This window comes from Metarhizium brunneum, chromosome 1, assembly GCF_013426205.1.
Source record: "Metarhizium brunneum chromosome 1, complete sequence".
NCBI lineage: Eukaryota > Fungi > Ascomycota > Sordariomycetes > Hypocreales > Clavicipitaceae > Metarhizium > Metarhizium brunneum.
In genome coordinates, this window is record NC_089422.1 from 9341467 (window position 1) to 9355693 (window position 14227).

The following is a 14227-nucleotide window of genomic DNA, read 5'->3' on the forward strand; positions in this document are numbered from 1 at the left end:
GTGAATAGTCTTGGAAGCCTGTGTCCGAGTTGGCGAGTTGTCGCCGGCGGGTACAGCACATGGGAACGATGCCGCCGCTCGACAACATATAAAGACGGCAGTGCAAGCACGAAACTACTCAATCCACCCACAAGTCTTGGAAATTATCGTGGCAACTATCCCTTCTAACTCATCTACCATACAAGCCTCTTACAACTATGCGTCTCATCGCCACCTTCATGCTTTCTGCCCAGCTGGCCTTGGGCCTGAATTCCTTCACGGTCGATTCTGACTGTGATAGTCTTTTGGCGCAAGCTTTGGATGGCGGACTTCCTCAGCCTGTACACTGGGCAAAGGCAGTAAGTACTCTGAAGGAAGACTTCTAGGCAAAGACAGGCTCTAACAAGGCATTAAATAGGGTTGCCAACAAGTAAGCATGGATTTGAATTAATAACCTTCCGTATCATTTTGCTGACCAGTTTTAAAGGCCCTTGTTTGTAAAAGCGATCCCACCAAAGACTGCTGCATTTCGAGGATCAAGAATGGCCTTCCTCTGCCTCTTAGGGTACGTGTGCTTCCATAAGACAGTTACGTTACACTCTAACATGTTCGTAGTATGACGACGCCGTCCCGTACTATGAAAAGTGCGCGGGTGTTAGCGTCCCTAAACCACGCAAGGAGGACGACATTGTCCTCCCAAGCCTTTCTTGCGAGCTGATCCGCGACTTCCGCTGTGGATTGGGATTCGCTTCCGAGTTTTGCGACATTGTATACGCGGAACTGGATGTAAGTTCAGATCACATGTCCCATGTTTCTCACAGAGTCTGACTCGAATATTTTTTGCATTAGGGGTGCAAGAAGGTAAGCACTTTCATGGAGAATATATAAAGCATACTAGGAGATTTACTTATAAAACACCGAATGTAGCGTGAGCAGTGTTCGAAACAAACTGAAAAGGATTGCTGTGGCGCTTACCCAGCAAAGGTAATTCTGACATGATTGTTAAGTGCTTGGATGACTATTCACTAACGTTTGGCAGAACCCAGAGGCAGTCCGACGCTACTACAGCAAATGTGTGGGCACATGCAATGTAGTAACAGAAAAGGTTGTAGAACAAGAAGACTGCCTTGCGGTCGGCGAGTAATGTATAACCTGTGCTAGATCAAGGCAAGACGTTCGCGGGCATGGCGAGCCTCGATAGGCAGACACGCGCACTATCTCACTAGCTTAGATTTGTTAGGCCTTGTCCAGATGACAATGAAGAGGTTTCAGGGGCATACATAGGGTTTCTATTTATATATTACATTCATTTGAATGCAAAATTCTTCGTAATGCGTCAAGACTATTCGTTTGTGTGTAGAATGCAAGCAAACTAGTACTGAGACTAATTACGAAGAGACACATGAGGGTTCTGAAACATGCTACTGTACAGCAATATAAAAGCAGGTAGTTATTCAAGGGGTAATTATGTATTGCAAACTTAATACGTAGAGCTATTTCAACTCCAAAGGTTAGGGTTTTAAGCTGGCGATAGCTATTATTATTATAGTTACACGCTTGCTAGTCAATACAGGCCAGATTATTTTCTACATTATACTTGCGAATACCAGCCTGATATACTCTATACTTAACGAAAGACAAGGCCCAACTGCAGACTTGATATTGTGACCAACCCCATAGTAATTGCGCCAGATATAACCCGAGGATTTCAGAGTGGATATGAAGAATCATGTTACATTGGCGATCCATTGCGGGGGAGGGCAAGCACAAGGACATGAAATAGTTGTATTATTCTCTCTCAACCCCTTCTCGATCCAAGATGCCGTGGATGTTGCACTAATTTAGGTCAGCAATGTTCTCACAAAACACGAATGTTGTATTCTCTCCGAGGTTCTTTCTCTATAGCGGTGAGTCATTTTCAGCCCTAGATGAGATAGTACTGCGAACCGGCCTGAGAAAACATTAATTGCATTTACTAGATTCTTATCTGGTAGGATGTATGCCACGCGGCAGCGATAACACGCTCTGGCGTGATGAGAAACTAGCCTGGCTCGCATATGATGCTTTCTAAAACGACACGTAATGTTGCCAAAGTCTTGTAGCAGCGCGAAATAATTCACCGCTCTTCTCTCTCCATTACAATCTGCGGGTAATACAACGGGGCCATTCCTGCAAAACTTGTTGACAAGGTTATGCTCAATGCATTATAGGGGGCTTTCTGCATGTCGTTGGCGGTATTGCAAGGGTATAACTCCATAGAGGTACAGCTGCCGTAATAAAGAATTGGAGGCATGATGAGAGAAGTATCCGCTAAATTGGGTCTCGCTTCGGCGAGATGGTATGCTTCAAGGCCATCAAGGTCTCTACCCCCGTTGAATAGTCTAGTTGGTAGATACAATCACGATGGTATTCTCGAGCGCGAACGGTTATGTCTTGCACACTACAGCCCAAGAGCAATTCTACCGTTTGCAAGTAAGCCAAGAAGTTTGACGTACCCTATAAAATCGGTCGCTGTAAATTCGCCGCCCGTTTTTGACCACCTAGACGCACGACCAAGGCAATCCGTCCTATTCTTGATCATCTACCTCGACTAAATATCGCGCTATGGCTGTGTTTGTATGTAAAGCGAGCCATTATTTTAGGTTTCAGACATCAAATCACGCACGATTCATTGGTTGGTAACGTATCACGTCTCTCCAGCACATGTATGAGAATACCGACGGCCGAGAAGGGCCGAAAAGCCTGACCAGTTTGGAGGATAAAACTCACAGATGTAGGCTTCGGCTCTTCCTCATTAAAGTCATCGTATCTAGAGAATCTTTGATACCTTGCCCTGAGCGGGGAGCATGTCTGGTTTCGAGATCCTAAGCAGCTATAATGTTGCTATATTCTTCGGATCTTACGCTGTGTAGAGATAATAGTTACCCTGTATATATAAACAGATTTATGATAATCACGGTTCTCTTCTTGGCACTGCCCTGATTAGTTTACCAACTCATTAGAATGTATCCAGTCATGATGGGCTGTATATTTAGGATCTCGTAAGTACTTTGGAAGATTGAAGTTTAGATTTGCATATTTTTTAACTGCCACGCTTTTGTACCCGAGGGACGATATAGAGGGTCAAGTGCCAATAGAAGCAAAATATGTTACACCAACAGCTAAACCATCTGTCTATGTTAGATATATTTTCGAATATTACCTTATATTTCGTGCGAGATTACGACTTCTAAACAACGTAAGGCGTAGTTCTGGTACTCATAGCGAACTTACTTTGTACCCCGTTTTATTCCCAGTCACTATATTTCACTATAGCTTGAGCACACCGTCTTCCAGTATCGGGCTGATATTTGTTGTAATCGGCTACTCCAATCATTCACATTATTCAGATCCTGCATTCAGCTCATTCATCAATCATGTGGATATTGCAAAACAGGCTCAAGGCTGTCAGGGAAAAGAGCGCGCTCTAATTAGACAGCAACTATATCCCTTTATATTCCGTTGACAAAGTCTATGACGAAGGCTATCTTAGTATAAATCTGTCCAGATACGACGAGAAGAGCCTCAGTTACAGATCCTTGCCCGGGACTCGTAAATATGCTCAGTGGTGCAGCTCCCCAGCCTCTATAGATTAGCTAGCCACGACTACTAGCTCTTTTTATATCTCAATCCGAGGCCCTTGACAGGTTGATTTGGGCTCATTTAAATGCCATAACCAATTATACACTTGGATAGTCAAGTAAAGTAAGTGATCAGGTCTGATAGTGTCTACGGGTGCCATTATCTCGCTGCCACCAATTTAATCATCCAGTAATAAATCAACGCATACTTGTATATTATACGCTACTTTTTAATAGTTTTCTTAATATTTCATCTTAGGAAAAAGTCTTGAAAGCCTAATCAAGTGGGATGGTTAGCGGACACTTGGTGTAAGATGAAGACGCACTACACATCCCAACGTCTTCTTCGGAGCAGCTCAGACCTTACAAAAACACTCTTTGGCCAAGAACAGGACACCTGAAGCGCGGCATTACAAGAAAACTCTCTGAGAATAGTCCGGTTAAAAAGTTACATTATAGCAAGCATGACATGGCCAGAGCGGACCATCCCTGTAGTTCTAAATTGCCGGTTACGACGCTGCATTTGCCGGCTTTCATGGCTGACCCCAATGACGATGAGACTCATTTTCCGCTCAAATACTACCGCGAAACCTGCTCTCAGAGGATGGGCCTCACCTGAGTCTCGTCGTGGCATCGTTCGATGATGCGACTTCAGTCCCTTCACGGTAGCCGCACCTGCCATGCGACGCGGCAGGCTTCGGCGAGTTATTCCAAGCCTGGTCCTTGAATTTTGTAGCCAGCACCATGAGGGGTCTGATTCCGTGCGACAAGGACATGGAGTCCAGAAGCAAAGGCGACATTCTTACCGCATTGCGGGCGAATATGACTGCTGCCGACCTGCCAAACGGGTCTAACAGACTCCTTCATCTAGCCATTGCTCTTGGTTAGAGTAGAAATGGCCAGACTGCTTCTCCCCAACAGGCCATCCATCGCCAACGCGGTTACATGTAGACTTGGCAGCGTCCTACGTCCTGCCCAGACCATCATCGCCAACCGCTCAGCCATGTGGCAATGCAGGCTCGGCAGTTTTCTACAGAGTTTCGTTCGAGCGAGCTGATTAAAGCGTACCAGGCTCTACAGTGTGGAGAAAGTCACCAGATTGGATGTTACCCTTATTTGGAAATGCGACGATGCGTCTAGTCGCCTGCTTAAACTGGTCAAGAGCCCACTCGTTCCGTCTTGACCCTTTCGCGGCTCGTAATACACCTGCCACTTTATACAATTGTAACGGAGCCTGGCCATCCTAACCCTCAATCATGGAAATTTGGTCTATTATCGACACCCGTCTATATACCTACGTCATGTGGGAATATCGCGCAGCGAGTTGTTGGGAAGCACATTGCAGAATGGCAACAGGGTAGGTTGCCTGACCACCGGCTGTGTCAAAAACAACCACAATGACGACCTGCCGCCTAAACTTGAAACTTTTACAAGTCCCTCCAAAAAAAGGGGCATATTCTAGACTCGATTAAGCCCTATCCGGCAGAGAGCTGTACAAGACGTAAAAGAAATTGATATTCAAGCACAACCAGCAGAGGCACCACGCAGCTCACCCCATACAACCCCGGGCAACACAACAGCCGGGAATATAGAACCCTTGCCCTTGGACGTTGCAGGGAGTAGTACACATCGTCGTCTCAATCATTTCCCCGTGGTCCATGTGCGCTGGCGGTAGTAATCCCAGAAGCCCGGTTTGCTCGGGACTGGCCGCATGGGTGTTCCCTGCAAAAGTACCCGCCTCCGCCTCGCTCAAGAGTCTTGACAACGCCTCCTTGGCAAAGGTGGCATGATGGTGCCCATCTACCAAGGTGCTAACGTAGAAACAAGCAGGTAGACTAGTCGTGTCGTCGCAGATTGCGCCGCCGAGCCATCACGTCCCCGGTCGACCGACTCGGACGGGAATGGGAGACCATACGGCCCGCTGATGCCATTTTCTCGGAGCAACGGCAGGTGTCTAAGTCCGGGGGCTCAATTTCCGTAAAGCGCCCTGAATCGAGGCAGATTGGATATAGAGCATCATCTTATGATGTCGGCCGCATTTGAAACAATCTACTATACGAGAGCGGATCTCCGGGCGATGAGGCCTCCACTGGAAATGCCATCAGGACGTGTATGTCTTGTATGATACGAGCCGAAGCGTGCATGGATGCTTGGCATGAACCTGCCGCCCTGTACGAACTAAGTACAGATCCGTTCGGCAGTTTTCAAAGAACCAATGCCACGGTTTGACAGGTGTACAAGACGTGCCGAATTACTCGAACCGAGGCGACTGTTGCATATACACGACGAGATGCAGCGTCCTTGGGCATCACGCCTTCGAACTCCAAACTTGACATTTATCAACATGCTCACAGCTTCTAAACGAATCCAACCACTGAGATACTGAAGTAGCATCACAGTTACACATCTCAACTGAGCTGTCCCGTGCTATTTGACAAGGGTTTGGAGGAAACCCCAAGACGTTCATGGCCTCGCAGATTGCGTAAGCACATCGGCAGATGCGCAGAGGCCACATGAATGGTTCTGGAAGACTTGGTTGTTTGGGCGCTTTTCTCGGCTACGGCAGTTGCCAAGACTCCATGGGCGTGTAAAGATACATCGGCTAAACGGCTACCCCTGCATTGGCTGTTCGTCTCGTCACAAAGAGTCGTTCGAGGCCGCGGCATCTTCCCTGCAAAGTATGTGGTTCAAGCAGAGATATGTACACTGAGGGGCATCACGTTCTGTATCTTTCCTGTGCCAAGCCTACAAATCGGGCAAGTCGACGAGTGATGTGACTGCCGTACTTGGGTAGATTGGAATCCCCCCTGTCGGCGCAATGCAAACAGTTCATGCGCCTGCAGCTTGCGTTCGTACGAGGAAGCTTGACAGCACATGGCTGTCACTGACTTGAGCAGAATTCATGAACCCTGTGGATACAGGGTTAATAATACAAATGGCGCTCTTTGATCTGGTCAAGCATATCATCCTAGCTCACAAATCTGTCTTTATTCACATGATCGCGGTGGTTACGGCTCTGTATACGGAGTAGAAATTAGCAAGAGGAGTCATCCAGTAAAATGCAGACGGAGCGTCTGATTTTCCCCAGCGAAACCAAAAAGTCTTGCAGGGCGTCGATTTAGTCTAGAGAAGGTACATTGCATAACGCTCCGTAATGGCAAAGTGGCGAGGTGGAGGAAAGGGCCATTCAAGCACAAAGTAGGATAGCAAGTAGGGACCGATTGCCTCTGGATTTGAATAAAACATCTGTCCTGTATGTGCGTGCTAGGTTGAGACCAGGCAGATAGGTACATACGCGATAGTTGATCTCGCATCATGTTTAACAGCAATCCAAACATCGCTCCTTGGCGTTCAATTTTTGCATTAATGACCATGCAACGAGTGACATTCGGTCCTCCTCGGATACCTTTCAGTGGAGTGGTTGATCGCATGATAGCCGACGGAATCTTGTCAAGATTGGAAGTTCGATACGTTGCCAGACAGCGCCTCTACCACGGTAGCCTTTTTGTACCCAAACAGACAGTTTGGGAGAGATTGATTTTGCAGCAGCGGACGGGTCATGATTGCCCTCGTCTTCGCCACACGGTTTGATGCGTAGAATGTCCAGCGCAGGCGTCTTATTCACCGAGATCATGCCGCGTTAAATTTGAGCATCATCAGCATGAAATCATGCTCGTTGGTGCAATGTGGGTGCTGCGCCATTCTGTGCTTAAACGCACGTTTCAAGCATCTTATCCAAAACTCCTTTCAGAGAGTCGTTTTCCAGAGCCGCAGCAACCCTCTCCTTGTCGGCAAGCTGTTTGTTCACCTGGTCATCTTGGCTGTGGGTATTTTCTCTGCAAAGGACGTCGACGCGGTAGTTTGGTGGCAAGCACTGTTCCAGTCGAACCCTGACGCCAAGCCCCAAGACTGTGGCGAGCGAACAATGCGTGACAGTAGGGGTAATTTCAACCGTCACTTGGACGATGGTGTTGGCATCGGGTACGCCAAGGGCTGGAGAAGGAGTGATGTGGATGTCGTCTATGTTGACGATGGAGAGCTGCCCTAGTGAAACGGGGTGCTCAGGATCCGAAATGGTGGCAATCAAGTCTATAAGTTTCAGTTGCAAAACATCATGTTAGTGACTTGCAGGCTAGTACAGAATGGGCAATCATAAGCGCAGCAAACTGATGGTAAAACGGCAGCGCATTTCCTTTGCCTATGGCAGAAGACAAAACAAAGACGACACATCCATGTTCAATTGCCGCGCCTAATGCCGAGACGGCAACAAGATTTGCGGGCAACATCCACCCAGGGTTGACCATATGGGGCATTTTCATGCAAGAATAGCATCATTTCACGAAGCGGCATAGAGGAGACGCACCGTAAATCTCCTGCTCGTCAATGGGTTCCGGGGCATATTGATCATGGTTCACGGCGTCATCGCCGCGGGGCCATACCACCCCGTTATCGCAACATGGCTGCGATAGGAAGGCTGGCTTGGACAAGATGATGTCAGAATACCTGCTGTCCGGTCCGTGGCGATGAGCGGCCTTCTTCTGGCGAGTCGGTAGCTGTGAGGCGCTCAAAATGGTAGGATTCGCATTATCCAGCGCGGCAGGGGCCATGATGTGCGAGGAATGTGAAGAAGGTTGTCTCGCTCAAGACGGGAGTTGTCACAGGATGCCCTTCCTCGATTCGATCCAGCCGAGTCGACCAAGCGGGTTGCAGGTGGCACGAGGCACGAGGCAGGGCGCAGGAGCTAGAGAGGCGGCGACGGGGAGAAGGCAAATGATTGTCAATGCGAAGTGCAATGGCCGTGATGGAGTTTGGCCCCGTCTTTGGAAGGATCAAGTCCAGTCCTGCACGAGTGCACGATGTCGACGTTGGCTTGTGCGGTGCATTCGAGTGGCAACGGCGGATCTCGCGCGAAAGCATTTGCGCGAACTGGAGCTGTCGAATGAGGTGGCAGTGGACCCCAACACGCGATAAGGTCCTCCCAACTGCGCGTTGGGTACCCGTGACCAGGGGCCACGTGGAGTCACCCGCGCAGACCGGGTATCACGTTACCTGCGAGAGAAGCAAGGTACTTGTTTGGATACGGAATTCGGAGCACGGGAAGGGCCTTGATAAACCCAGCACCAGGGTATTTACTAGGAGCTAGCTACCCTGTATGTGGGCTTCAATCTGAGTCAAAACCAACGTGCCATGCCATGCTCCGGTCGGCATAATTGCATCGAGTTATAAGCCAAGACAACTAGCTATTAATACTATTCCGTACTATGCACCTATCGCTTTCAAGATCCACGATGCATTGGCCAGCGAAATGGAGACTCACGGTCGGGCATGGATTACGAGAGCGGGTCATGGGTGAGGTTTCGAGACGGGGAATTCGGGCCGGCATTTTCAATACTACTTAGGTATGTTGATAGGATGTGGAAACCAAGCAGTTGAAAGCTGAAGCACGGTGCTCGGTATGCCCCGAGACATATTAAGTACTACTGCGTGCTGACTGCATGCTTATGTATGTGTGTGCGCATGTATGTGCGTATACTAGAGTATGAGAATAACTAGTACTTAGACCAGACTACCAGACTACCGCCTTGGTGGCTTTGACAAAGGTGAGGAAATTTCGCAAATTGGTGTACACGGGCCCCAGTGAGCAGAGAGGCCAATTGCCAAGTACCTAATGTAAGTAGCAGTGACTGTTGAATCCCATGGAGGCGGAGCGCGTACGGAGTACCCAGTACCTATCGTACCATGGGTGCTCCGTAATTGAGGGCAGTTCTCCTCGGCGGCGGTTTCTATGTTGGTTCGTTCCTTCCACAATCCACCTGCCTTCCTTGGTGCTTCCATTTGCATGGGAACATGGGTCAACGCTTCAGCTGGCTGGCCCGTCAAACACTGTCACGTCGGTGAACGCGATAAAATGGTTCAGAACAGCTTCATTCGCATGAATACTACATGCAAGTGTCATGCATAGGCCTGCAGGTGTCACTGAATACTCACACGCGTGCGTGGATCATCCTGTTCCCAGCTTGCTTGTTGTATCTGTCCCTATTCCCCTTCTCAATGCTGTTAACCCTTGAATTCTGTGCGTCTCGCTCGCTCGCCAATGCCACACACAGCTGATTGGCCGAGGGCCTCGAGACGAAGTCAAGGAAGGCACTGATGATTCCAAGTACGAAGATGTCGCCGAGTTTTGAACCGCCCACTAGGTGATGTGCCTCCACCGAACCTTGCCTGGATGCCTCGGTGTAGCGTGCTGATCATCATAGAATATTCCTAAGGAACGAGTCACGTCTAATTACCACCCGCCGCCCCTCACGGCGTCCATACTCTCGTTCATCCAATCGATCACAACCACGAACGCTCCGAAACGAGAGCACAGGCGGCAATCTTGACAACCCCCCATCGAGATGGGCTCTAATCCGCATTCGGCTACCGAAGCAGCAGGCAGATTGGCAGAATAAATTTTGTTACAAAGCCGGTTCGAGGCTCCTACAGGCAATGAAAAATGCCTTGAAAATGGATTAGTACTCCCGAATCTGCACGTCTGTCAGCCTGGAAATGAACCCCTTGTCTGCTGATGAACCAACCCTCCTGGGGCGGGCGCTTCATGCGGTTGCCACATGGTGGGGACATCGCTTGTCCACAAGTGAGAGATTACAAAGAGTCCACAAGAAGCCACCATGCTTGGACGGTTGGACGGCGGGATTTGCTCTGCCAGAAAGGGGTGTGCTCCCTAAAGAACTTGCGAACGCCATATTCTGCACCATGGGAGACACAACTGGTAGGGTTCTGGAAGGCGGTGTTGGTAAGCCTCAAGTGCTGCCAGGCAGGTAGCCATCCAAGACAACTGTCTTGGTGATCCACCGGCTCGCACCCCTGCCCTATCGGCCGAATGTTGGCGTCACCGCCTTCATTCCCGATACTACGCGATAAAACCAATGGAGGATTTTGCTACTACAGCCCGAAGTCCTTTCTCGAAAGGGCACAAACCCAACGAGTCGGGCTGTTGCTCCTAGGTATAACTTCTTGTATGGTTCCATAGGTTAGAGGCCCATCGTTGCACCTCGAATACACCGGTGACAAGAGCTGTTGGTGATAAATAGCAGTCAACTTCCCTAGGCGCCCGATGGCGTTCGCGGGTTTACATAAGGGCGAGACCTCGCCAGTATTGCATTAAACCCTACCCTGCTGTTCTCTCCCACAGCGACGTCTTTGGTTCTTTGACTGCCGGGAAGTGCCGCAACTTGTCCGCTCCATCTAACTAATATCAGGGACATACTGCTAACTAACATGCAGCCGCCTGACAAAAGATCCCTGATTTTGAGTCCACCACCGACCAGCAACTCAGCGCCCGCAAGCCCGCAAGCCTGGTAACGTGTTTACCAGGATGTTCCATCAATGGAGGTACGTCACTTCAAATGCGGCTGCCCGCTAAAGAGCTTCCTAACGCCACTTTACTAATGGCGAGGGGCATCATTAGTTCATTTTCTTGAATCAGGTGTCGACGCCCTGAAAAAAGAACAAACCCACGAGGACGTCCGGCAAAGCAATCCCAATCACAAAGTACGTTGGCGGATAACTGACAGACCATACCCATGCCTCCCTGCTAGCTGTCCTCTACCCAAGGTACTCCGCTGAGCGGCTGGAATTAGTCAACCACTAGGATTTCCTGAGCTTGTCAACCTTGAAGCCTCGGCAAGGCGATGGGCAACATGGGTCCAATGCAAAGTCCTTAGTATCCTCCGCATTTCGTTGCAAGTGTTGGCATGTGATATGACGCGCAATGCCACTGACTGATGGTCAGATGATTGATTCGACACCCCAAACACCAGATTTCAAGAAACATGGGGTAAGATTTTCCTAGTTCGCTGGCAACGAGAATAAATGTTGTGTGAGCTTCCTAGGCTGGAGTCGGCTTCTGCTGAAATCATCGGGTCGGATTGTAGGACCCGAAACACACATTAGTTTAGCGATGGGACCTAGCGCATGTTCTAGCACGGCAACCCACGAGCGCGCGCATCTTCGCGTCTAACAGCCGAGGAACCTCTAAATGCAGATCGAACAGTTGGCCTACGTCCTGTTGTGGGAGATATTACTTTCCCTCGGGCCCGTGTCGAAAAGTCAGCTCTGCAGAACATTTCAGGTGGCTCGGTCGTTTATCGGCCAGACGTTGAATGGCGGGATGGCAACCACAAGGTTCTTCTTCCCGTGCGCAATGTGTCCCCACGGCTCGTCTCGGGGTTCACAAACAAGCAGCGGGCTCTTGGAGTAGTTCTCACGCCTTTTAACGTTGCCCAAACCCCATGTGCCTGAAACCGAAGCACAACAGGTTGGCTAGTCTGTAATCAGTGAAGCTAAAGATTCCTACAGCATGTCGGCGGCGTGTGTACAACTCCGTACGGCTCCATCTTGTTCTGCAACTGCTGCCTGGGGGTCATGGACTCATGGCAGCGCGCCATTACCATCAAAGACACGCAATCATTGGAATCCCCACCAGCCCCCCAGATAAATCTCGTGTTCGCAATGGCACAAGCGAAGCGATCCCGCTCCATGCTTGCTGGCAGGATCAACATGGTCATCATAATGCCTTGAAAGCACACGAGTATCCCTTGTATTCATGGACGATATCCTTGGAACCAATACAGTAAGCAATGACAAGTGCCTTTCCAAATGAATGGTACCACCGAGCCCTAACCCGCCAACCATGGAGAGAGAAATGCAAACCATGAACGTCTCACTACATTGACATACAACGTTTTAAAGTATCACAGGATGGCCGGAATGGTGGAACTCACAAAGCGCAGGTTCGCACTCCGGGATAGCCTAAGCCGCCTGGCATCTTGGACGATCTAGTCAGCACCCAAGAGCGCCACTACGCAAGCCACTGCAACGCCAGTCGTCTTCCGTTCAACTTGCTTCCCGACTAGAAGAGAAAAGAATGATGAGCATGACTGGCAATGACAATACGAGTGGAATAGTCCACGGACGTCCGTACTGCTCAACGAACTCGCAATGACATGATTGCATCAGCCAAAACTCGACGGCGAGCGGTCAGGGAGATTGCGTGCCATTTATCCAGGTACAGTTCTGGAAGCGGCCAAACCAATTGCTGAGCGAGATTCATATCAAACAAAGGCTGTGGCATGGATGGCCACAATGGCGCTACCACTATTGCGGCAAATGTTGTCACATGCTTGCAACAATGACACTGGCAAGATTGCTGAAGTTAGCACTCTTTTAGCGAACAGGGGGTGGATGGGAAACATGAAGCCCTTGTAAAGTCAAAAGTCCTGTGCCCCAACACAGGAACATCAACCAGAGTCTTTTCTGGCTGCGCTTCTAGGCGTTTTCCCCCGCACGCTAGTTTACGATGACGGCGGCCTGTCAGAAGATATGGCAGAGTGACCCCAGACATCCAAGTCTGGAGTCGTTTTGTCAGCGGGGAAAGAGTGCATTAATTAATCTTCACATGCAACCCACCCGCCAGTTCGGGCAGACCAGACCAGAGATAACGACTTCGACCTCGGACTGAGCTAGCTCAGATAGCCATGGCATGAACATGTTCAACCATGAGGCTCTACCCGATGCAAATCATCGTGTCCTTTTTTGTTTAAATCAACCCCTCAAACACGAGATGGACCACAAATGACTTTTATTTGTGGAATTATGGCAGCGTCTTTGTAGCTGGGCAGCAGCAATCGCGGTATGCAGTAGACGACGGGGATAGTTGGAGGACGTTGCTTTTATGTATTACGCCACACCAACAGCCTCAAACGCCTGGTGAGGTGAGAAGTCCCTGTTTGACAGATGCTTTGCGCCTTGCCCCCGTGCTTCATCTGGTCTAAATCTCATACAATGCTGGCATAAGATGAACTAAAACTAACTGCGTTTGTAGTCCTCGGCACTAATAGTCTGAATCATCAGTTTCAGCCTCCATCAAGGGTATAGCGGCAGCGAGGCCTCTCAATGCGCAGTAGGATCTTGCCCATGGATGACTAGTTTAACCACATGCAAGGCAAACCATGTCATGATTGAGGACTCCACACCAAGACAGCGCGGTACCCCAAAGTGGACTGTTGTAGCCAAGGCCAACACCCAAGCTCTCGGGGTGTTGGCAGGCAAGCGTCCTGGGTGCAATATAATAAATAAGCTTCGACCCTCGTCAATACGATCGCCGACAAGACGTCTGCGTTCTCGTTCCGCCATCCCTGCCGAGTCATCCTGAGTTGCTACAGATGAGGGCCAATGGCTCATTTCCGCCAACTCAATAGCTTGCATGGCAAATATAGCTACCCCTGCAACAGGTCAATACTGTGCGCCTCTGGCCACAGCAAAGAATAAATACACTGTTTCAGCCATGCTTGGTTTACAGGATGCAAGACTGGCAAAGAGAGTCGGTGTGCTGCGCGACATTTGCGGGAGGGAAGGATGCATATAATACATTGTGTACAAGGACGCGACCCGGTTTCTCCGGGACGGTCAATGGCATGTTATACGCTGCATGTAACACCAAGGCTCTTGCGAAAGCAACACAATGGGAGGCTCCAAGAGCACGCACGTGCCAATCCGTGACGTTTGGAATACTCTGGAAGCCGACATGGTGACGGGCCAATGCCCCCGTACTCCGGAGGAGGCAG

General features: G+C 49.6%; 2 protein-coding genes across 2 annotated transcripts; one reads left to right on the top strand and one right to left on the bottom strand.

Annotated features, from left to right (window-relative positions):
- Positions 1-197: 197 nt before the first annotated feature.
- On the top strand, positions 198-1123 carry G6M90_00g028980 (uncharacterized protein; the record flags this gene model as incomplete). Its single annotated transcript, XM_066130020.1, has 7 exons — positions 198-338; positions 398-409; positions 467-544; positions 595-765; positions 829-840; positions 907-963; positions 1019-1123. The coding sequence occupies 7 exons, from the start codon at positions 198-200 to the stop codon at positions 1121-1123; spliced, it is 576 nt and encodes a 191-aa protein (XP_065985608.1).
- A 6185-nt stretch (positions 1124-7308) lies between these two features.
- On the bottom strand, positions 7309-8206 carry MIP18 (MIP18 family protein; the record flags this gene model as incomplete). The annotated part of the gene is made up of 2 exons (XM_014685782.1): positions 7309-7688; positions 7963-8206. 2 exons carry the CDS (start codon positions 8204-8206, stop codon positions 7309-7311), a joined length of 624 nt encoding a protein of 207 aa, XP_014541268.1.
- Between the last annotated feature and the right edge of the window lie 6021 nt (positions 8207-14227).